The sequence below is a fragment of the Chelonia mydas genome, chromosome 7 (assembly GCF_015237465.2).
Source record: "Chelonia mydas isolate rCheMyd1 chromosome 7, rCheMyd1.pri.v2, whole genome shotgun sequence".
NCBI lineage: Eukaryota > Metazoa > Chordata > Testudines > Cheloniidae > Chelonia > Chelonia mydas.
This window is the reverse complement of record NC_057853.1, coordinates 7,823,370-7,848,064: the sequence shown is the minus strand read 5'-3', so window position 1 is coordinate 7,848,064 and position 24,695 is coordinate 7,823,370. Positions and strand designations below refer to the sequence as shown.

The 24,695-nt window shown below is 39.6% G+C and overlaps 1 protein-coding gene across 3 annotated transcripts in view; it reads left to right on the top strand.

The window, feature by feature from the left end:
- SUCLG2 (succinate-CoA ligase GDP-forming subunit beta) overlaps positions 1 to 24,695 on the top strand; it is a 230,372-nt gene that overhangs the window by 157,886 nt on the left and 47,791 nt on the right. The window contains exon 10 of one of the 3 annotated variants that reach the window (XM_043551014.1): positions 11,384 to 11,407. The exons of the other annotated variants lie outside the window; for them this stretch is intronic. Within the exon in view, the coding sequence (XP_043406949.1) occupies positions 11,384 to 11,392 (9 nt within the window). The 3' untranslated portion in view covers positions 11,393 to 11,407. Of the gene's footprint in view, positions 1 to 11,383; positions 11,408 to 24,695 lie in introns of those variants that run through there. 3 annotated transcript variants of the gene reach the window in all.

Sequence of the window (24,695 nt, the reverse complement as noted above, 5' to 3'; positions counted from 1 at the left end):
AACAGTTATTTTTGTTTTGTTTGAAAAGTAATGAAAACTAAAATTGGAATAAGTGAGCAAAAAAAATAAAATAAAGGCCTTCTCAACCTTAACTGCAATACTTGCTGTAATATACATTTGCTTCTGTAGAGTAGGACAGGTTCTGTACTATTTACATTCCAGCATGTTGTATTTCTAATGAGTGATGAAATATACTTTTTTCATTTTTCTCATAGTATTAATGTTGCAGTGAAAATAAGATATTAAACTCGCATGTTTAGATGGTATGTCTAGGGTATTTACAATTGTAATACATTTATATTTGAAAAGATTTTGGGGGAAGAAAGCTTAGCTATATAAGAATATAAATAATGTATAAATAATAATATAAAGAACAGCTTCATATTTTTCATTTATTTGAATGCAGATGAAATATATGTAAATAGTTCAAAGATGGCTAATGTTTCAAAGAAGGCTTGGAATGTTTGTGTATAGTTGTGAAGGAGACAAAGATAAATATTATCTGGTAGCCGAGGTTAATTTTAAATGGCTCTTTTAAACTTTATTTGGAATTACGATATAATTTTGAACCTTTAAAAAATTTAAGATATAACTTCTACCACAACTGAAGCTAAGCACTTTACAATGAACAATACACAAAAAGTGCTTAGAGCCACCATACGTAGTCTCAAGCCATTGCTGCCCCAACTGTCATGAAGAGATCACTTATTATAAACTTTTCAAATCATCCCCCAAAAGAAAAGAAAGATTAAGAACCTCTTTTTCAAAATTTGGCATGTGAAGTTAGCTTCAGTTGAACATAACTGACTATTTGCATGTACGGCTACCTGAATACATATGTGTAGTTGTGATAATTACATGTGGAAATGAGGTATGCATTTTCATGCCCCTTTTTGGGCATGCAATTGTGTGAACCCTATTTCGAAAACCAGGCCCTAATTGTTTAATGAAAGTCTAAGCAAACACAATTGCTGTACAGTGTGCACCAAAGTTTGCCAAATTTAATCTCTGAAAGACTTCTGGGGAGACAGAACATTCTGTTGCTGACTGTAGACTGACTAACTCCAGGAACTGTCAGTAATAGTGGAGCAACCAATCCCAATTGTCATGACAGAACAAAGTTTATACATATGGAGAGAGGCTTACTGCCTAGAATATAGGTGTCTCAGCAATCCGGTCATCAGAAATGCAGAATCACTTTTCTGATTGCATGGAGTTGTGGATTTACTGGATGATACCAATATTCAGTTGACCAAAAGGCAACTTTAAAGGGGCGGGGCGGGGGAGGGGGGATCTTTAATTTGGCTTACAAACACATGCCAGAGTTGTATTCACAAATGAACTCCAACTGAGAATTAGTCATGAGAGTTAGTACAGGTGAGTCACATCATACGCGCATGTAACTTACGTGAATTCAACTATACGCGCTTGGCAAAAAAAAAGGAAAAATAACAAGATACCTGTAAATAGTGCGAGCGATTCCGCCCACCATTCCACTCAATGAGCGTATGCCGTGGAGTGAACGTGAGATGGGAGACGTGAATCTGCTGTTCCGTCACTCGGTCTTAGTTTCCAAATGCCTCTCATAGTGTGAGCATCTTGCCGCACTGAGTGTGATTCTAGTGTTTAAAGATACATATTTTTCGTACAACATGGCCGCTAAACACAAGCCAACTTCTTCATCTCTTGCTCAGCCGAAGAAACAGCGATCTGTTCCAACGCTGGAGACAAAACTGGCTGTGTTGGACTTATTGGGAGACAGTATGTCAGTCTCCAACGTGGCGCGTAAATATGGCCACAACGAATCTAGCATCCGTGCCATCAAGATTCGCGAGAGAGAAATTCGTCAAGCCGTGGCATCAAGTGCTCCAATAACTGCTAAGGTGATGAGCCAGGTGCGTGATAAGACTTCAGTGAAGACTGAAAAGGCATTAAACTTATGGCAGGAAGACATGAACCGTTAACGTGTGCCTATCGATGGCAACACGTTGCGAGAAAAGGCTCTTAGCCTCTATGCGCTGTTCAAACCTCCCGCCAAAGAGGGACAGCCTTCTGATGAGAAGGAATTCAAAGCCAGCCAAGGTTGGCTTAACAGTTTTAGGAACCGCTTTAACCTCAAAAACATGCAGACTACTGGTGAAGCTGCATCTGCCAATGAAGAGGCAGCAAAAGCCTACCCTGAACAATTAAAGAAAATCATAGAAGAAAAGGGCTATCTTCCGGAACAAGTTTTTAATGCTGACGAGACTGGGCTCTTCTGGAAAAAAAATGCCCAACTGCACTTACATTTCGAAATCAGAAAGACAAGCCCCTGGCTTCAAAGCAGCTAAAGACCGTGTGACTGTGTTTTGTGGCAATGCGGCTGGACATTTAATAAAGCTGGGCTTGCTCTACAGGGCTGCAAATCCCCGTGCCCTAAAAGGCAAGAACAAAAATCTCCTGCCTGTGTTGTGTCCATCAGATAAAAAGGCTTGGGTGATGGCAGCATTATTTCTGCAGTGGTTCCACAAGGGTTTCATTCCAGAGGTCAAGCAGTACCTCGAAGAGAAAGGACTTGACTTTAAAGTGTTGCTGATCGTAGACAATGCTCCTGGCCACCCTGAGGTACTCCAATTTGCGCATAGCGATGTTGAAGTCGTCTTTCTCCCCCGCAATACCTCCAGCCTCTCGACTAAGGCGTGATTCGCTGTTTCAAGGCCACATACACGAGGCTTACTTTCTCACGGATACATAGCGCTATGGATGCTGATCCCAATCTTAATGTGATGGAGTGTTGGAAGTCCTTCAACATTGCCGATTGCATCATTTATATTAAACAGGCAATGGATGCAGTCAAGCCTGAAACAGCCAATGCATGTTGGCAAAACCTATGGAAAGAATGTGTGAATGATTTTAAGGGGTTTCCAACCATTGACAAAGAAGTGAAACGCATTGTTCAGGTGGCCAGGCAAGTGGGTGGTGACGGCTTCATCGACCTCCTTGAGGAAGAAATTGAATTAATTGAGAGCCATAGAGAAACATTGGCTAACGAAGAGTTAGGGGAATTGATAAAATCGTCTACAGAAGACAAAGATGATGACGACAAACAGGAAGAGCGAGCAAGTTGGAATCTTCATAAATTTGGTGAAGTGTTCCAAGAAGCGAAACACCTGAATGATTTAATTTCTGAATACGATCCCTCTATGGAACGAAGCCTCAAAATCACACGTAGTATTACGGACAGTTTGAGACTGTATCAAGAAATGTTTGAGCAACTCAAGAGACAACAGCAACAGTTGCCGATCACCATGTTTTTCAAGGAAAAACAACGAGCAGCAGATGAGCCTACGCAATCAACTTCTTGAGCTGAACCAGAGCCAACCACTTCGTCTATGACTCGCTCTCCATCACCCAAGCTCTCTGTCACCTTCGTCTCCTGGATTGACATTGACAAGCCCTGATGACCCCCTGTAATTAAAAATACAGTACTATAAAATTATATTTTGCATATGTACTCTTTATGATATACTGTACATTACCGTATACATTATACATTTACACATAGTACTGTACAGGGTTGTATACACAAAACCATGTACAGGATACTGTACTTTATGGGTGATTGAAGGGATTTTCAAGGGTAATTTTGACTATACGCGATTTTCGCCTTATGCACTGACTTTAGAACTTAACCCCCGCGTAAGATGCAACTCCACTGTACAAAGCTTTGTTCTTGTTGACAAGGTAAACTCAACCTTATTAAAGCAGAAGCCTTAAAGTAAAATATCAATGGCTCCCACTGGTGGTAGATTTTGGATTAATCATGACACAAAAAAAGTAAAAGGATGTCATAGACAAATGAATGTATTTTTTCACAGTTAAGTAAAGCTCAAATTTTTTTTGGCAGAGTTTACTTTTATTTAACTAAATCCTGATTGTGACCCTTCCAGAATACTATTAAGTGTGTAACTGGCTAGCCTTTCAAAAAAAAAAAAAAAAAGAAATCAATTATTGGGGGGAAATGAATGAATGTGCAGAGTCAATATTGTATAATAGGTGATAGGACTTGAATGCCTAATGTCCAGCAAATCATTTGATTTAAAGGTTTGGGACTACAATGCATGACTTTTCATTGAAGAAATATAATAGGGCAAATTACTGTTTGCTGGAAAGTCACAGAAACCTTATCAGAATTATTTAGTTCCTGCCCTCCCTGGAGGTTTTCCTCTTCGACCACTGATTGAGTATGTGCTCTCTGAATTGTGAAGGATTTGCCTTTAATCAAAACTTTCACGGGACCCTGTACAGTTGTTGTTGGAAGGGAGGGGTTGTACTTAGAAGAGAAACACAAATACATTTTTTGTTTTTACTTTGTCTTGCAAATTACAGAAGTAATTGAACTAAAGAGATAAAATGAAAACAATTTCAACCAAAATCAAGCCTGCAATATGTAGCAGCAGAGTAAACCAATCTCCGATGATGATGATGATTAAATATCGGTGCTACTTTAGTTTTGCTAATATGAGAAGGGCAGCCTTGTTTTCTACTTAGCATCACAGAACAACGTGTTGTTAGCAGCTGTTCAGCCAGCCAGCAGGACAAGTTTTCCTCCATTGATTGTTACTATTTTTGGCCCTCTGTCACAGACCCTTCTTGATGCACTTGTTGTATCACTTGTTGTTGGTCAAATTTGTAAGCTCCATGCCATCAAGTGATATATGTGAGCAAGCAGGACCTATGCATGTGGGGCCTGAATCTGGTACTCTCCCTGACACTGCATGGCACCTTCCTCCATGAGTAGTCCCCCTGAAGTCAGTGAGCCCACTTGCAAAATAATACACTACTGAGGGTGAGTAAGGATATCTGAATCTTGCCCATAATGCAACACTAACCCTGTCACCGTAGTGATGACTTACGTAGCACCCAGGATGTAGACATGCCTAATGACAACTGCAAAATAATGTGGATTCACTGAAGGTGTATGACTTTGGATTCTGCGGTTTCCCCTTCTCCACTTCATAAATCACAGGCAATCTATTTACTCAAAGTTTTGATTCACAGCTAGATCCAAGATCCTGATACCAATTAAATTATATAATATACTTTTTTCCAGTAAAATAGAATTAAGGATTGATTCTATTGGGAATATCTTGTGCGGTTCCTTGTCGTTAACGATAACACACGTTGTGCCTTCTACTGCAGACTTGCTGGCATTTCATTTCTTCATTAACCACACATTTCTCAATTTTGATCCACCTGTTTTCCAGTACCTTACTGTTGATGACGAGTGGCTGTTCGCCAAACCTACATTATTTTGCATCTTAGCTTTAGATCTAAGGTGGTCGGGGGGAGGAAAGACTTTGAGTAGGACTCAAGTTTCGACACCATAGAAATCAATATTAACAAACATTCTGGTATTTCATATTGCCAAATGCCCATGTGACACTTCTGTGAATAAACCTAAACAATAGCAAAACATTAGATGTTGGTACTTTTAGGAGAGTTGAGAATAAATTGAGGAGTGTATCTTTCCTACCAACATGTACAAGTACAACAAAACCTGTAGAGCACAGAAGTACAACAAAACCTGTAGAGCACAGAAATCTATGTTTCAATTTCTCATTGAGTTGAGGCATCAGCATTTGAAAGATGAGCCTTCATTGGAAGAGTAATCTAAACTGTATATTTATAAAATTCCTTTAGAAAAACTAGAAATATAAAAACTCTGAACACACGCATAAACGTAGTGCCCAAGGGAGATGTAGGACACCATGGTTAGTCCATGACCACTCCTATCCTCCAGATTCAGCCACTGGAGAAGATTGAGTGTGACCAGCTAGATGTTTTGAGCTAGTTACTATGTGGGATAGTTCCCTGGGGACTGTGAAGTCCTGAGCTAATGCTGAAGAGAGTCACCTGTATGATCACCAAGAATAATCAATATTAGCTACTCCAGTGATTGAGGAACTCATCCGTGGGATTACAGAGTGCAAAATGACTGCCTATACTCCAAACTCAGTCCAATGCTAGCTGTATCCTGAGACTCTCAGACATAGTGGTCAAACTCGGATTCAGTTTTGGATTTAATAGTGAATTTGATAAAGAGCATAGAACCTACTTATGCATTTGTTCTTTTACATTTCTTATTTTTAGTAAGAGCATCAGGACCAGATAAATAGTATCCATTATCCCCTAAACTTTAGTCACAAGAAGTACTTGATTTCTCTGCTCTTTCTCTTATTGAGTAATACCTTCCTCCACAAATTCTTAGTCCCATTGATTTCAGTGGGACTATTGTTTGGTTTGGGTAATCTTCATCACATATAAGGGGGCAGAATCAGGCCCAAAGTAGTACGAAGAAACTTGTCCTAAAAGAGAAAAATACAAGCTAATTGGAATGCTCTGGAAACTGATTTGTAAAAATAATTCCACATCTCCATTTCCTCCGGTGCTTCTGATGCTGATTTTTCACAGCTGCAGTTGCTGCAAAGAAAACCCCTGGCATGAACTGTTGGAGTCTGGGAAAGCAGCATATGCTGTGTTTTTTGTTCCCAATTTCACTATATGCACTGGAGGTGAAACTGCAATTTTTGGTGAGCACATGTACATTTTTGGTACCGCATAGGCACAAACTGGGGAGTGGTGGTGATAGTCAGATTTTTGCATTCCTTTTTAAAACGGCTTTTGTTAGCATTTGGCAGGTCAGAGCTGTTTGGAGAAGCTGATACGTAGGCTTTAAGTAAAGCACTGATTGCCCTGTCAGTCAGGGCTCTGAGGAACTTGGAACTTCACAGATTGATGCTTGACAGAATAATTAGAAAACTGTCCCTTGAAGTAACCGCTCTAGTGTTCCCTAAAGAAATGTGCCTATGCCAAATGTGTGCTGTCCAAATCTAGAGGTTAAACGTTCAGTAAGACAAAACATAGCATGTCACTAGAGAAAATTACTTCAGAAACGCTGTGGAAGTGATGCTCCTCAACCCTCTAAACAATTACTACAGTTTATTGAACCTACCTGCTTTGATCTTGCCCATGTACTCAAGAGCTCTTTAGTCCTATGCTGTTGGTTTTAACGTAGTAGTTCATTGAGGCATTCATGTTTTACATGAAGTAGAGGTTTTTGAGGGGTTGGGTTGTAGTTGCTGTTGTTGAGGTGAAAACATTTAAAGTTATAAGAATGCTTTTAATTTGTATTCTGCATAGGTTCTTTTACCACCCCGAGCACTGCAGTATTTGAGAGTCCTTCCATCGTAAATTTAGTGACTTGACTAATATCTGTCACATGTGGTTCATCTTTTCATCCTCTCCCTAGAGGGTGAATTGTGTGTGTGGCATAATGTTGTGTTCTAGTGGGGTTTATTTTTGCAACGTACGTGCTGTTCTGCATTGGTTAGAAAAGGCAGGTTGAGGAAGGGTACCTTGGGCTTGGAGAGGGAGAATGGTGAGTTTGGGGATGGTCATTAGAATTTTTGAGCCCAACCTCAAGGAAGCTCTGTCTCCTGCACAGATGAGCTTTACCCTTAGGGTAGAAAGTTCTCTTGTGCCTGAGAAGCAGAGTTGTTGACTGTGGTCCTCATCTCAGAGCGTTTAGCTGTTGTATCCAGGCCTGGGGTCACATGTCAAATCACTTTTACAAACAGTTTAGCCTCTCAATATCCAGTTACAAAGAGCAAAGGTTGAGACTGTGGCCAGATGCTCCATGGATGCAAAAATTTTTGGGAGGGCACCAGCTGTTGGGTGTAGTTGCAGCCCTGGGACTCTCTGGAGTATAGGTCTGCCCCCTCTGTGTGTCTGAAGGGATTCCCCATCTGCCAGCCACCCCTGTGCTGGCTGGACATGAGAGGGAGAATATACCGAACCCTGATGGGGCATATAGCAAGGGATCCATTCAATTACATCACATAATGGCAGACAGCTAAAAAATGACAATTTTTAAGTGCTTATATACAAATGGTAGAAATCTAAATTCTAAAATGGATGAACTTGAGTGCCTCATATTAAATGAGGATATTGATATAATAGGCATCACTGAAACTTGGTGGAATGAGGATAATCAGTGGGACACAATAATACCAGGATACAAAATATATCGGAAGGACAAAATAAGTCGTACTGAAGGGAGAGTGGCACTATATGTGAAAGAAAGCATAGAGTCAAATGAAGTAAAAAATATATGAACCAATCTGTACCATAGAATCTCTATGGATAGTAATTCCATTCTTGAATAATAAGAATATAGCAGTATGGATATATTACCGACCACCTGACCAGGATGGTGATAGTGACTGTGAAATGCTCAGAGAGATTAGACAGGCTATAAAAATAAAAAAATCAATAATAATGGGAGATTTCAACTATCCCCATATTGACTAGGTACATGTCACCTCAGGACAGGATGCAGAAATAAAGTTTTTTGACACCTTAAATGACTGCTTCTTGGAGCAGCTAGTCCTGGAACGCACAAGAGGAGAGGCAGTTCTTGATTTAGTTCTAAGTAGAGCACAGGATCTGGTCCAAGAGGTGAATATAGCTGAACCACTTGATAATAATGACCATAACATAATAAAATTTAACATCCCTGTAAGTTTGTGGGGGGGGAGAGACACCAAAGTAGCCCACCATGGTAGGATTTAATTTCAGAAAGGGGAACTACACAAAAATGAAGTAGTTAGTTAACCAGAAATTGAAAGGTACAGTGCCAAAAATGATATCCCTGCAAGCTGCATGGAAATTTTTAAAGTCACCATAATAGAGGCTCAATTTAAATGTATATCCCAAATTAAAAAACATAGTAAGAAGACAAAGAAGTGGCACCATGGCTAAACAATAAAGTAAAAGAAACAGTGAGAAGCAAAAAGGCATCCTTTAAAAAAGTGAAAATCAAATGCTATGGAGGAAAATGGAAAAGAGCATAAACATTAGCAAGTAAAGTGTAAAAATATCATTAAGAACTCCAAAAAAGAATTTAAAGAACAGCTAGCCAAAGACTCAAAAAGTAACAGCAAAAATAATTTTAAGTACATCGGAAGCAGGAAGACTGCTAAACAACCAACTGAGCCACTGGATGATTGAGATTCTAAAGGAGCACACAAGGACAATAAGGCCATTGTGGAGAAACTAAATGAATTCTTTGCATCAGTCTTCACGGTTGAGGATATGATGGAGATTCCCTAACCGGAGTCAGTCTTTTTAGGTGACAAATCTGAGGTACTGTCCCAGATTGAGGTGTGATTAGAGAAGGTTTGGAACAAACTGATAAATTTAACAGTAATAAATCACCAGGACCAGATGGTATTCACCCAAGAGTTCTGAAGGAACTCAAATGTGAAATTGCAGAACTATTAACTGGTATGTAGCGTGTCATTTAAATCAGCTTCTGTACCATATGACTGGAGGATAGCTAATGTGACTCGAATTTTTAAAAAAGGCTCCAGAGGCAATCCCGCAATTATAGGCTGGTAAACCTAACTTCAGTACCAGGCAAAGTAGTTGAAACTATAGTAAAGAACAGAATGATCAGACACAGAGATGAACATAATTTGTTTGGGGAAGAGTCAACATGATTTTTTAAAAGGAAATCATGCCTGACCAATCTACTACAATTCTTTGAGAGGGGTCAACAAGCATGTGGACAGGTGTGATCCAGTGGATATAGTGTATTTAGACTTTCAGAAAGCCTTTGACAAAGTCCCTCACCAAAGGCTCTAAAGCAAAGTAAGCTGTCATGGGGTAAGAGGGAAGGTCCTCTCATGGATCAGTAACTGGTTAAAAGATAGACAGCAAAGGGTAGGGATAAATGGTCAGTTTTCAGAATGGAGAGGGGTAAATAGTGGTGTTCCCCAGGGGCCTGTACTGAGCCCAGTCCTATTCAACATATTTATAAATGATCTGTAAAAGGGGGTAAACAGTGAGGTGGCAAAATTTTCAAATGATACAAAACTATTCAAGATAGTTACGTCCAAAGCAGACTGCAAAGAGTCGCAAAAGGATCTCACAAAACTGGGTGACTGGGCAACAACATGACATGAAATTCCATGTTGATAAATGCAAAGTAATGAACATTGGAAAACCATAATTCCAACTATGCATATAAAATGATGGGGTCTAAATTAGCTGTTACTACTCAGGGAAGAGTATAGAGTTATTATGGATAGTTCTCTGAAAACATCCACTCAATATGCAGCGGCAGTCAAAAAAGCCAACAGAATGTTGGGAATCATTAGGAAAGGGATAAATAATAAGACAGAAAATATCATATTTCCTCTATCTAAATCCATATTATGCCCACATCTTGAATACTGGTCTGGTCGCCCCTCTCAAAAAAGATATATTGGAATTGGAAAAGGTACATAAAGAGGCAACAAAAATGATTAGGGGTATGGAACAGCTTCTGTATGAGGAGAGATTAATAAGATTGGGACTTTTCAGCTTGGAAAAGAGACGTCTAAGGGAAGATATGATAGAGGTCTATAAAATCATGACTGGTGTGGAGAAGGAAAATAAGGAAGTGTTGTTATTCCTTCACATAGCACAAGAACTAGAGGTCACCCAATGAAATTAATAGGCAGCAGGTTTAAAACTAACAAAAATGTATTTCTTCACACAACACACAGTCAGTCTGTGGAACTCTTTTTCAGATGATGCTGTGAAGGCCAAGATTATAACGGGGTTCAAAAAAGAACTAGATAAATTCATGGAGGATAGTTGCATCAATGGCTATTAGCCAGGATGGGCAGGGATGGTGTCCCAAGCCTCTGTTTGCCAGAAGCTGGAAATGGGTGACAGGGGATGGATCATTTGATGATTACCTCTTCTGTTCATTCCCTCTGAAGCACCTGTCATTAGCCACTGTCGGAAGACAAGATACTGGGCTGGACGGACCATTGGTCTGACCCAGTATGGCCGTTCTTATGTTCCATTGGGATGAGTCAGTAGTTGAGAGAGAACCAAAGTCAATGGTCCCATATTACAGGGTTGGTAGTTTTTCAGTGATAGTCCTTCAACGAGGTGTCAAGCACCTTTCCTGGGTAGGGCAGCTGTTCAGAATTCAGGACAGGCTTGTTCAGTTACTGTGCTATTAGTTAACACGTAGTACAAGAAAGCATTCACAATTTGACACAGAAATATCCCACTCTGTCACAAAGCTGACCCAAATTACTTTTTCTCTTCCCCCAATCCTGCTGTTTCATAGTGCTTTTATTCTGCTGCAACTTACCATCTACTTTACCATTGATTTGAGACTTTTTGAGTTAATATTTGCCAGTTCTGCTCATGAATTTTCTAATATAGTATGTGACAAAGACAAAAGATTGATTTGGGGCTAATCCAAGTGATTCACAGTGTTACAGAAACAGTTTCTCTGGCTTTTGACCCGCATGCTCAATAACTATTATCATTTCCTTAGTGTCTGTAAATCCTGGGCCCAATCCTATGGTCCTGACTCATGCAACTGTTTTCCTGGATGTCAGAGGAACTAGCTGAATGAGTAAGTGTTGTTCATATGTCCATGCAATGGTGAATTGGGCCCAATTCCACTCTTCTTTTGAAGCTGATGAGATTTACTCGCAGTGGATCTGCCAGTCAGCAGGGAAAAGTGCCTTTTATTTTGAGCACTACAAATATGATTATTCTGTGGCTGGAATTGACAATAATTCTGAAGTTTTTCTTTTATGAGAACTAGCTGTGAAATTTCAAAACTGCAATAGGAAGAAAAGAGATTTGTTTCAGCACACACACAGTTAGGGCCAGATTCTCCTGTCACTGAAATCCATTGTATACTAGTGACACTCCACTGACATTACTGCAGTTACTCATGATTTGCACTGGTCTCAATAAGATCAGATAAGGCCATTACTACACAAGATCACATAGTTCTTTTCAATGCAAAGTGAACAAAAATGGTTTTTACAACCTTGTCGGTAAAGAAATGTGTCCTCAGTTTAAAATATATAATCAGCATTCAGTGCTTGGTATTCTTTTTACACATCCCAGAAATCAAGCTGTTAGCCATGTGTATGTAATATATATTTTAAACCACACATCACACACTGTCATTGTGACAGTTTGGGGAATATCTCTATATAAGCTTATGACTTTTTCTTGGTTTTCTGAATAGCATTTATGATTGTAACATTTCCTGTGGATTAGAACTTCCATTTTTGTAGCAGAAAACAAGCCATGTCTGAGCAACTGAAATAGGGCCATGGAGGAGCCATCAACACTGGGTAGCTTTGTCCTGCTAGAACAATGGGGTTGTTACAGATACAGCCATTGACTGTTAACAATTCTGTGCCAGGAATCTCCTATGAGGTTGAAGCCTGGAAAATCCCAGCAGGACAGCAAAAGCTGTCAGACTGCTTTTAAAAGTGGTATATTCCCTAAGTAAGGGGAGCTCTTTTATCACCAGAGCCAGATGACTCAGCAAAAAGTGGAGACAGGATGGACCAGAGACTCACAACAGAGTGAGAGACTGGACTAAGGGAGATTATGTGCCCGAGTTTGTTTTTTTGCCAAGATCTGTCTCTCTCTTGTGCCATCTATGAGTAGAGTTTGTGTGTTTAAGAAGTTACTTTGCAGAGCCAGGTTTCCTTGTTTTAACTGTCAGGTTAGAAAAAACAAGCAGTCCTTGTGGCACCTTAGAGACTAAGAAATTTATTTGGGCATAAGGTTTCGTGGGCTAAAACCCACTTCATCAGATGCATGGAGTGGAACCTACAGTAGGGAGGTATAAATACACAGCATATGAAAAGATGGGAGTTGCCTTACCAAGTGGGGGGTCAGTGCTAACGAGCCAGTTCAATTAAGGTGGAAGTGGGCTTTTCTCAACAGTTGACAAGAGGGGGTGGAAATCACTTTTGTAGTGCTAATGAGGCCAATGTAAATAAAGTAGCCCATTTCAAACGGTTGACAAAAAGGTGTGAGTATCAGCTGTGTATTTATTCTGTGTATTTATACCTCCCTACTGTATGCTCCACTCCATGCATCTGATGAAGTGGGTTTTAGCTCACGAAAGCCTATGCCCAAATAAATTTCTCAGTCTTGAAGGTGCCACAAGGACTCCTCGTTGTTTCTGTTGGTACAGACTAACACAGCTACCACTCTGAAACCTGTCAGGTTAGAGTTAAACTGTAACCCAGAGTGCCCACAGCGGTGGGCCTTGAGGGAGCATGCATAAGCTAGTAGGGAGGCTTGGGAGAATCAGCAACTGGTCTCAGGGCTGAGGACAGTTGGACTGTGGTATCTCTCATCCCAAGGAGAGGTGCCAATGGGAGTCTACCCTGGGAGTGTGCCTGGGAGGCCAGACTTAGAGGCAGTTTCTGGGCTCTGTGCCAGCTGGAAGCTTGAAAGGTTTGGATCCGGTATAGCAGACTGGTGGCTGTCCACTAGAGAAGACGTGGCTGGGGCTGTAGCAGTCATCATAACCCTTGCAGAATTCTCAGATTTCTTAAACTGTCATATACATTTTGAAACACTCGGTAAACTGACTTTATAGTGAGCATGTGGGTGCCATATCAATGGCAACATTGTTTCCGTAGAAACCAGTTTCCTTCAACAGGGGGAAAATCTGAAGGCGGCAAAAAGAACAGCAACAAAAATGCTAAACAAAATAAATGACATAAAATAATATATTTCCTGTTGTGGGATCCTATCATTATTATTGTCACTTGTTTGGGGAACCTGCATAATTCATACCTATTTCTGGTACCCATGAGAGATGCTGTCACTCTAAATTCTCAGCATAGGATCCCATGCCATCCCATGTTAGTTTATATTCTTCATTTTTTTTCTCGGTCTCTCTCTCCCTCTCTCTCTCTCACACACACACACACACACACACACACACACACACACACACCCCAATTTTCCATACATTCCATAAACAGTTTTAGCATAACAAGTGCAATTACACACATCCCTCCCCCCCCCCACCCACAAATATATTGCGGCTATTCTCTAGTCCAGAGATTCTCAAGCACTGTCAGAACTTTCTGACCCTAAGGTATAGTAAAAATATTCAGGTTTTTTTCTGTTGTAAATATTTTTGAAGGCCATGGTGAACTTTGGTAGCTGTCTGTAAACATGTGGATTGGGAAAGCTTTATTTTTCCTTTCTTTTCAAATCATTTCCACTTAGGATTCAATAAACTGGGCCAGAGGCATAGCTGGCTGGTTCACACCATCCATAAAACTTCTATGTCTCTATAAATTGAATGAGTCTGGAGAAGAGCAGCAAAAATAATTGATGTTGGGAGGTGACTGACTTATGAGGAAAGACTGAAATAATTAAAAACTTGATCTAAGTGGGAGGAGAGATATGATCAGCATCTTCAAATATTTGATGGGTGTGAATATCAGGGAGGGAGCAAAACTGTTTTGCCAGGCAAAACTGAGTATACTAGGATTAAACATTGGAGTGGCAAAAAACAGACAATTTTTATGGTCTAATAAATTATTATGGTGACTAATTTTTTAAATAAAACTTTAAGTAGTAGAAGAAACGAGGAGGTAAATGTGAGAATGCAGGAGACCTAGTCCCAACCTATTATACCATAAACCATATGCTATGTTGGGTATATATTTTGCAGGGGAGGGGAGGGAAGGATGCAAGAGTGAAGGATGAGAACAGGGGGCTTGAAGGGTTGCAATAAGTGACAGTACTTCAAAGAAGAGTCCTCCAAATAAGTAGGAGGTCTAGAAGCAATGAGTTCCTTCATTCATTGGGGACATTTATCGCATTATATTTAGTCTGAATATGAATATCTTAATTATCTAAAAAACTGGCTCAAAAAGCCCATGCCCAACATTGTACGCCCAATGCTGCTGACTTCTTTGGACTCCACTGTGCTACACAATTATGGGGAAGGAAGGATCTGAGAGAACAGATTAAGGGAGACGGTGGCACAGCAGCCACTCAAGAGCCTCTAGTGGAGTGCACTCCATGGTACATCGGGCAGGGCTGGTGAGGAGGGACTCTGGAGTAAACGCTCCAGCCTTGTATTGAGGTGCCTGAGTGTGTCTCCAGCTGACAACATCCCTGTGAGGTAGGCAGGTATTACCCCAACATACAGATGGAGTCAGAGAGTGGTTAAAGCCCAGATTTCAAAGGTAACCACTGGTTTTTGGTGCCCAAACTGGGACACGCTTTAGGTTTGTTTTTTCTCTTTTTCTCCCATATGTGGAGCACCCACAATTTTAATTGAAATCAGTGGGATCTGCAGCTGCTCGATACTTGAGAAAATCAGACTCAGGTCATGTGCACCCAAAATCAGCGACAAAGTTTGAGATTGCAGGCCTAAGGGTTTTGTCTAAGTCACACAGCTAGTCAGGCAGGTACAAAACACCTATATCCTAGTCTTGCGCTATAAGCACTGGACTACAGTGCTTCTCTTTACCTCTTTCTGAATATTGACTTTTCTCACAGGAAGTATTTTATAGTTGTTAATCACTCTATTTGCAGCCTTTATAACAGAAAGTAAGAGAAATTATTTTGTATGCTTGTTAATTTTCGGTATTGTTTTTTTCCCCCCAGTCAACACACACACCATTTCTGCCTTATCTTAAAAGCAAGCCATTTTGATGCTGTAGTAAATTTTCTAATTGAATACATCCAGTTGGCATTCTAATAGCTTGCCAATTTGTGCCTGTTGTTGTCTGACAGGTAGCCCTGTTTTCTTCACAGCTAATGCTAGTTGAGTGCCAATATAAATGCATATGATAATAGTCTGATATTTTGTATGGTCTTTTGCTAAATGTAATGTCAACATTTTCCAGAATCTGTTATGGTATTCTCCTCAAAGTAAATGGTTGTGACATAATTAAACTCTGCTTTGTTTGTCATATTCATGGACTCTGTGAACCCCACAGAGAATTTTCTTTGCTTTTGGACGTCAGAGAATAGATTTTCTTTTCCCTCCTCTCCCCCCCCCCCCCCCCCGAATGTGTTTTGTAAAGCAGGTCTTGTTAGTCTGAATAGTATAAAAAGGAAAGAATGTGAAATTTGATAACCATTGCAAAAATAAATATATAAAATAAAGAACAGATGCCCTTTTAATGGTTCGTTGGCTGCCAAGATCAGGTGCAGCCTGAATTAGACGCATTTGGATAATTGACCTTCTGAATGAATATATTAGAATAGATTAAAATTGATTGACCACGTAACAACATGAATAAAGAAAAAAAAAATTTTTTTCATTGGACTGTGTCTGAGGTGATTAAGCAAGCTTTCTCACATATCATGACTCTCCTAAATACTAATAAAAGGAATTGAGAGGGGGCGGGGGAAAAAGTAATTTTTACATGCTGTACAATTTTGGTTTCAGAAAAATGAAGTGGTAGTATAAGTAGCTGTTAAAATAAATAAAAGGTTATGGCCAGCTGAATTGGGGAATGATAGCTGAAAAGTTTGGGGCTGGGTCAATGCATATGGACCCCTACAGCCAGGTAGGAGCCCCAGTGATTTGCTGGGGCTCCGGACAGGTGCAGTGGTCTACCATGGCAGGTCCATAATTGTTGCTTGTATTCCAGTAACACCTACAAATGCCAGCCGAAACCAGGATCTCACTGTGCGAGGTGCTGTGCCAACATGTAGCTGAGAGACAGTCCCTTCCCTAAGAAGCTCACAATAGACAGGACAGACCAAGAGTAGGAGGGGAAAGAAAAGCATAGGGCCGTGAGGTGACTTGCCCAAAGTTAGATGGCAGGTCAGTGGTGGAGCCAGGATTGTAACAGCTCTCAGCTCTCCAGAGTCTCCGTCCTGTGTCACAGCCATCACATCACACTGCACCTGGCTGTGGTGTGTCACTCTTACTCAATTTTTAAATTCCATTTTTTTTCTTCTGTTGCACCTGTAGGAAACGGTTTTGTGCTCTAGTGCTCCCTCTGATTGTTCTGCATCACAAAGTAACTAATAAACATGTTTCCCAGAGGGTGCACTTCGCACTTCTCTCTACTGACAGGCTTGATAAATTTTCTTTTTGAGGGGAGTTTTGGGTCATTGTTTTGTCAGATGGGAAATTTACAGAATTGAAAGGGAAAGAGGTTTTATTTATAAGCTTCCTGAACGAATAAGCATAAATAAATACAGCTCTGTTTTGTAAAGCTGTAGAGGGTCCCTATAAAAGAAAGTCACTTTCATTTTATCTGACCCATCTGCTCTAGCGAAATACTGGTATATGAAGGGGGAAAAAATGTTACTTTTTGAGTTATAGTGCTCGGAAAATTTACAAGCTTGATGCTTAAGCACTAAGAATTGAAGCATAAGGCATTTCTTGGGGATTGATGACTGGCTGGGAGGAGTTGATGGCCCGAGGCATAGCTGAGGGCCATTAACCTCAACTGATCGTTAATCTCTAGGGAGTGCCTTGTGCTGAGCTCATTATTTCTGTTACATGATAAATATTGGAGGGGGGCATTTTGGGAGATGATTTAACAAGGGGCTTTGAGGTGATACCTTTGTGATGTCCATGTTATGCAGGTTGTATATTCACTACATGAGCCTAAAGAGTTAATGCCTTCAAATTAGTCAGCACATTTTGCCAGTCCTTTCTCAGGCTACATCTACCCTATACCTGATTTTTATTAACCAATTTAAGATATAAATTGTGTCCCCATTAACATCAGGGACATAATTGTTAGAAAAGTGAAACTTTGGTGCATTAATGATTGCGCTTATAGCTGAGAACAGGCAGAGTAACATAGCACCAGAACGTTGCATGAATGTTTTGTCATTTAGACATAATAGGATCTGGCTAATATCTAATGTCCTTTATCCATTCTCAACTCTAATTCTATATTTAGGAGTGTTGTAAATGTTTGTTCTAGCTGCTTTCCCTCTTTACATATGTCCAAGGTCATATCTTTTGAATGCACATTCACTGTCTTGAAATGTCCACCCTGCGAGCTACAGTATTTCTTCCACTCTTCTGAGCTGCATGGATGGGGGGGATGCATCTATCGGAACACCAAGTTTCTAGATTGCTGAACGTATCTTGAACAGTGAAAAGCTTCAAAGGGTTGATTTTAGCTCATTTTCTCTGAAATAATAGTGAAAATCAGACCAGTGCTGCTGCAATTTACTTTCAGTTCCTGTTCTTTACTTGAAAGAAGCATAGAATAATATCAGCTGGAATAGTAGATGCACAATGGTAATTAGAAACATGTTTCTCTTCACTTCCAGAAAGTGCTGCTTTTACACACCATTTGTACAGTAACACAGAGCATTTCACATCTTCATGCCTCTTGGCGCATAATAAAGGGATGATAACCAAAAAATCCCATTCTTGTCTGAATTATTTTACCTACCTTTGTTATAAATAACACCTAGGGTCACTAAATGAAGCAGATTGTAGAGGAATACAGTACTTTCCCCTCATCTCAGATTGTCTACTTTATTCTTTTGAATAGCATTTTGTGTGTAGTCAGTTTAGCTTCTGAACTTGACAGTTTCTCACCCTTGCCTCCTGTCCTACCATGATGACAATGCACTTGAGCACTGCTGTGAGAGAAGCTGCTTTCAACTACCTGAAAGGGGGTTCCAAAGAGGATGGATCTAGACTGTTCTCAGTGGTAGCAGATGACAGAACAAGGAGTAATGGTCTCAAGTTGCAGTGGGGGAGGTTTAGGTTGGATATTAGGAAAAACTTTTTCACTAGGAGGGTGGTGAAACACTGGAATGCATTACCTAGGGAGGTGGCGGAATCTCCTTCCTTAGAAGTTTTTAAGGTCAGGCTTGACAAAGCCCTGGCTGGGATGATTTAGTTGGGGATTGGTCCTGCTTTGAGCAGGGGGTTGGACTAGATGACCTCCTGAGGTCCCTTCCAACCCTGATATTCTATGATTCTATGAGTCTAAGCTAATGGGCATCTCTTTCCCCAAGAGTGTGTTAGTGTTGAATAGGACGTTGCTGCGTAACTATTTCAGTCATAGGAAATGAAATTATGTTATGAATTTGTAAATCTTAAAACTTGCATCATTAGCCACTGGGAGGATTCTAATAAGGGAAGAGGGGGAAGAAATTTTGAATGGTGTTGCTGACACCCTGTACTGATATACCTGCATGATGTGCAGCAGAGGAAAGATCAAGAGGGTGACTCCTCTGCCCAGGTCCCTGTCATTGAACTGAGCAAGATCTTTGTCTTCCTCTTTGTCCAACACCCATTGAAATCACTAGGAGACTGGATTTTGCTGGGCATTGGATCAGGTCCTAAGAAAGGAAGTTGGTGAACGGCATTGCCCGGTAGGGTTACTTCTCTCCCCTCCTCAGCCAAAGATGCAGATGGGGTACAATGCAGCCAATAAGCTTCCACCTTGAGCCCTTCACATGTGAAGGGGAAGTAGCAGGCACAGTGGCCAGGGCATGAATGAAGAGATTGTCACTGGGACATGAGCTTTAAGTTGTCCTTATCAGTATTTTGTGGGATTGCATGCCGATAGTAGTGTCCCTTTAACGATTATGTTTCTAATTTCCAAATGTTAAAAGCATAAATATTTGGGGGATTCTTTTTTTCTTTGCATTATTCATAATACCTGCTTAGAAGCTTGAAATTAAAATTTCTTTCCCTACTGATTTTGTCCTTTTCTATTTCATTTCCTCCCCACCCACTGTGTGTCTAATGGACCTTGAAATTACCATAGCCTTTTTAGTTTCCTTCTCGATGCACCATCATCATTGGTGTTACAGTAACTTTCCTAATTGTCTGTATTTTGGCATCTAGTAATCTGGAATGTGTATCCAGTTTAGTGAAAGCTTCAGTTTACTATACCAGTTTACTATACTATACTATACTATCCCCATCAACTTTGACTGCTCACATGTTTCTGAATAGACCCTCTTTGTCTATGTACGGCATAAACTGAATCAGGGCAAAGTTTTTTATATTGCATAGAGAAAGAGAAAGGGCACTTGAACATGAGCACTACCATAGATAAAGCTATGGGTTAGCCCCTCTGCTGGTGTAACTTGGTGTAATTGGTGCTAATTCTCCATTGAGAAATCAGTGGAGTTACTTTGATTTACATCTGCTGAGGATCCAGTTCTGTATCCAAGTTAAACTGTAGCAAACCAAGCAAAACTGTACATATAATTTTGTTGTATGGTGTTTCTAAGATGTATAGAAATGGCAGAAGAAAAACCAATCTGTTTGCATCTTGGGACATAGATTCATAGGTTGTTAGGTCAGAAGGGACCATTATAATCATCTAGTCTGACCTGAATAACACATCACCCAGTAATTCCTGCATTGAGCCTCACTCCTTTTCATTCAACTAGAACATATCTTTTAGAACAGCATTCATCTTTGATTAAAGACTTCACTTGATGGGGAATCTATCGCATCCCTTTGTAAGCTGTTCCAGAGTTTTTAATTTCTCACTCTTAAAGGTTTGCACCTTATATGCAATTTTAATTTTTCTGGCTTCTACTTCCTCTCCTTGTATTCTGTTGATGCCCAAAAGAACCAAATATCTTCTCCCTTTGTAGGCAGAAGTTGCCCTTAACCTTCTCATCAATAATTAGTAGAGTTCTTTATGTCTCTCACTGTAAAGTGTGTTTTGTACACCTCGAATAATTCTTGAGGCTTTTTTCTGAACTGTCTCCAATATGCGTATCCTTTGTAAAGTGAGAACTCCAGAACTAAACCCAGCATTCCTCTCATCATTGCTCTGTTCACAAGTAGATGACAAATGTGGAGAGTAAAAGGACTGAAACATTGCATTGTAGTATTAGTGTAGTCTCCAAATTGAACACTGAAAAGAATATAGGAGAAACTGAACTTGTGCACACAAAAACATAGCCAAATTTAAGTCATAGATGACTTCTGATTGCATGACTCTGGATGCTACCGTATTCTTTCATTTTAAGTGTAAAAAGAGTCCAGATATCTTCCTTTTTCTGGTCCAGTTCATGAAGGCTGTCTCTTCTTACTGAAACATTTAAAAGACTTTATCACAAGTGAAAGATGAATTAATCAATTTAAGCCTAAGGCAAGCAAAGGTATATGTCAAGTTACAAGTTTCTGGTGAAAAGGTGTCTGGTGCTGTGGCTGATGTGCCCAAGTTGCATAGGAAGCTATGCAGCGAAATTGAAAACTGAGGAATATGTATGTGTCCAGTGTTGAACGCTGCTGAAATGTGTCTGTATTGGCAGTGCACGGTCACAGAGAAGACTTCTGCTTGTGGAAATGAAAAATTAATGAGGAATAAGTCACTATTTTAGTGTCTTATTGCACTAAAGGCAACTACTAGTTGATGCTTTTATTAATTGGAAAACTGAAAGGGCTGTCCAAAAATCAGTAAAAATGTCATTCGGTTTCTCTGCGGGCCTGTCTGCAGTAAGAGCCTAACTGCCAACTCCCAAATGTCTGGCTTGGTTAAGGGCTTTCATGTTCTAAAAACTATTTTTGTTTGAAGTATGGATGGGACATCATGGTTATAGAACTGTGTTCATTAACGCATGCGATGACCTAAGTTGTCACACTATTCCTTAACAGTTTTAGCACAGTCTGGTCTGCCCACACTACAATGAAAAGATGTTGTTGGAACATGGCTGTGTTCTTGACTATGCCAGACAACTATGCTGTCGCAGTTAGAGTTGAAGATAGGCTCTTTATTTCAGCTGAAAATGTTTGGAGAAACCTGAACACTTCCTTCACTTTTACCATTGTTAATTGGGAACATTCATGGCTATCTCCGCTAGAAGGGTTTGTGGAATTCATTTTCTGCTATGATTTTGCTTAAGATTTTCAATACTACAGTGATGGGCACATTACAAGAACCTGGATAGATAGGACTCTCGCAAACACTTTTTAAAACTTGTCATCTCTTTAACTTCAGAACCTGAGAGGTAGTAATGACTTCAAAAATAGCTTTATTACCTGTGCATGAGATGTACGTTGAAGGGAAAGGAGAGACATTTCTCAAAGTGTAGCATTATTTCAACATTTTCTTCCCGATTCAATATTTCTAGAAGCCGTCATCACAGCTGCAACTATAAGAGGAAATCAGTGATGCTGAATTTGCTGATGTCCTGATTAATCAAAACCAAGGATGTAAGATTGTAGACAGAATATAGTGATGATTAACTAGGACACAGTTATTTTGCAGGAAGGGAAATTTCATGTGAGCTTGAGTTCCAAAGAGGGAGAAAGTCAGAAAATGAAAGCAAGAAAAAAATTGTGTAATAAGCACTAAAGCTGAGAACATTTTTTGAGACGTCTCTGTTCTGACTAGGAACTCAGACCCTTTGGTGACGACAACAACAAATATAATAATGTATTTGTATTACTGTAGCACCTAGTATTACCTAGTTATTTAGCAGGACCCATTTGTGCTGGACACTGTAAACAGAACAGATACACCACCTGCTTTGGAAGGCTGACTCGAGAACTAGTTAAAAAGAAAATTGCTGATAAACCACATTTGCAAAACATTAATATAATGTATTTACTGTAGTTATGGTAGCCTCTCCTTTAATTTTATCCTATGTGTATGCCATAATGTCGGAACAGAGGAAATTCTACATTGAACCCATCTATGGGTATGTGTCCAACAGTGGCCATTACCAGTTAGTTCAGAGGAAGGTGTAAGAAATCCTGTAGTAGGCAGGTATGGAATAACAGACAAAACAACTGCTTAGCAGTTGGCATATCTTAACGTTTGATATTTGTTTTCTTGTATTATTTTAATTAACTTTTCATTCAACGCGTCAATTATTCATGCACTTGACATGGTTAAATGCATTGTAAATCATCAGGGCAATGAGAGAATAATTCGCTTTCATGGAGTTACAGCATTTAAAGTTAATTAGGTTTACATATATTTGGTACTTTTGATGAAGGTAACTGGAAATGAACATTCTGTGTATGTGAGCAAATAAATGTTTTAGATACTGTAATATGTGCTAACTTGATAAGAGTATAAATGTATCTGTGTTGATTATCCTGCGAAGAAGCCCAAGTTTTCTGCTTTCATTCATGGAATAGCAGTAGTTCAGTGTCTCCTAATCTCCTCTCCTTTTAGAGTATATAAAATTGTACGGTTCTTCAGTAGTTTAAGAGTGTGCACATGCATTAGGATTGTCCCTTTGTTATCCAGACTTTGATTATTTGGACTTTGCATGAATGGTGGTTTTTGTCAGTATTATTCAGACATGGACAAGTACTACCCTTTTAGTGACTACATCCGAATAGGGGGAAATAAATGTACAGTTATAGGATCACAGAATTGACATATTGGATCAATTCAATGTCGATCAATGCACATTGGAAAACATAATCCCAACTATACATATAATATGATGGGGTCTAAATTAGCTGTTACCACTCAAGAAAGATCTTGGAGTCATTGTGGCTAGTTCTTTGAAAACATCCACTCAATGTGCAGCGGCAATCAAAAAAACAAACAGAATATTGGGAATCATTAAGAAAGGGATAGGTAAGAAGACAGAAAATATCATACTGCCTCTATATAAATCCATGGTAAACCCACATCTTAAATACTACAGGCAGATATGGTCGCCCCATCTCAAAAATATATATTGGACTTGGAAAAGGTTCAGAAAAGGGCAACAAAAATGATTAGGGGTATGGAACAGCTTCTATATGAGGAGAAATTAATAAGACTGGGACTTTTCAGCTTGAAAAAGAGATGATAAGGAGGGATATGATAGAGGTCTATAAAATCATGACTGGTGTGGAGAAAGTAAATATGGAAGTGTTATTTACTCCTTCTCATAACAGAAGAACTGGTGGCCACGGAATGAAATTAGTAGGCAGCAGGTTTAAAACAAACAAAGTATTTTTTCACACAACGCACTTTTTGAATCTTGTGCAGTTCTTGGCGATAACTTCCTGTGACAGTGAGTTCCACAGTCTAATTACATGTATTTCCATTTTTGAGTTTTGAATTTGTCACTTGTAATTTAATTGAATGGCTACATGTTCTTGTTTTATAAGACAGGAAGGAAAAAAAACCTCTGCATCTACCTTCTCTAGACTATTCATTTGATATATTTTTATCATGTCCCCTTTTACTCATCTCCTTTGCAAGGTAAAGAATCCCAATCTTTTCAGTCTCTCTTCATGTGGGAGCTCTTTCAGGCTCTTAATCATTCTGTGACCCCCTTCAAATATTGCCATATCCTTTTTAAGTTGGGGTAACCAGAACGGTTCACAGTATGCCATGTGAGGCCACACTATTGATTTATATAAATGGCTTTACAATATTTTCCATTTTATTCTCCATAGCTTTCCCTAAGTATCCTAAATTCTTGTTGGCTTTTTGAGCACTGTTGCACATTGTTTTTTACTCGTATTATCGTAGCATCTAGTAGCCATTGAGCAGAGGTCTTCACTGAGCTGTTTGCAGTGATGCCGTGGCCCCTTACTTGGGTTGATACAGTTAACTTGTAAGGTGTTAGGAGTACTTTTAATTTTTTCCATTCAGGGTACATTACTTTGCATTTATTGATATTGAGCTTCATTTTTTTTGCCATCTTGCTCATTTGCCTAGTTGTTTAAATCTCTCTCTGAAGCTCCTCACAGTCTTCTCCGGTCTTGATTTTCTGCTCTCTCACTATTCCCTCCCCTTTCCAAATCATTTACTCACAGAATCATTAAAGTGTAGGGCTGGAAATGACCTTTAGAGGTCACCTAGCCCAGCCATGTTGAGGCAGGACCTAGTAAACCTAACCCATCCTGACAGGTGTTTGTCTAACCTGTTTGT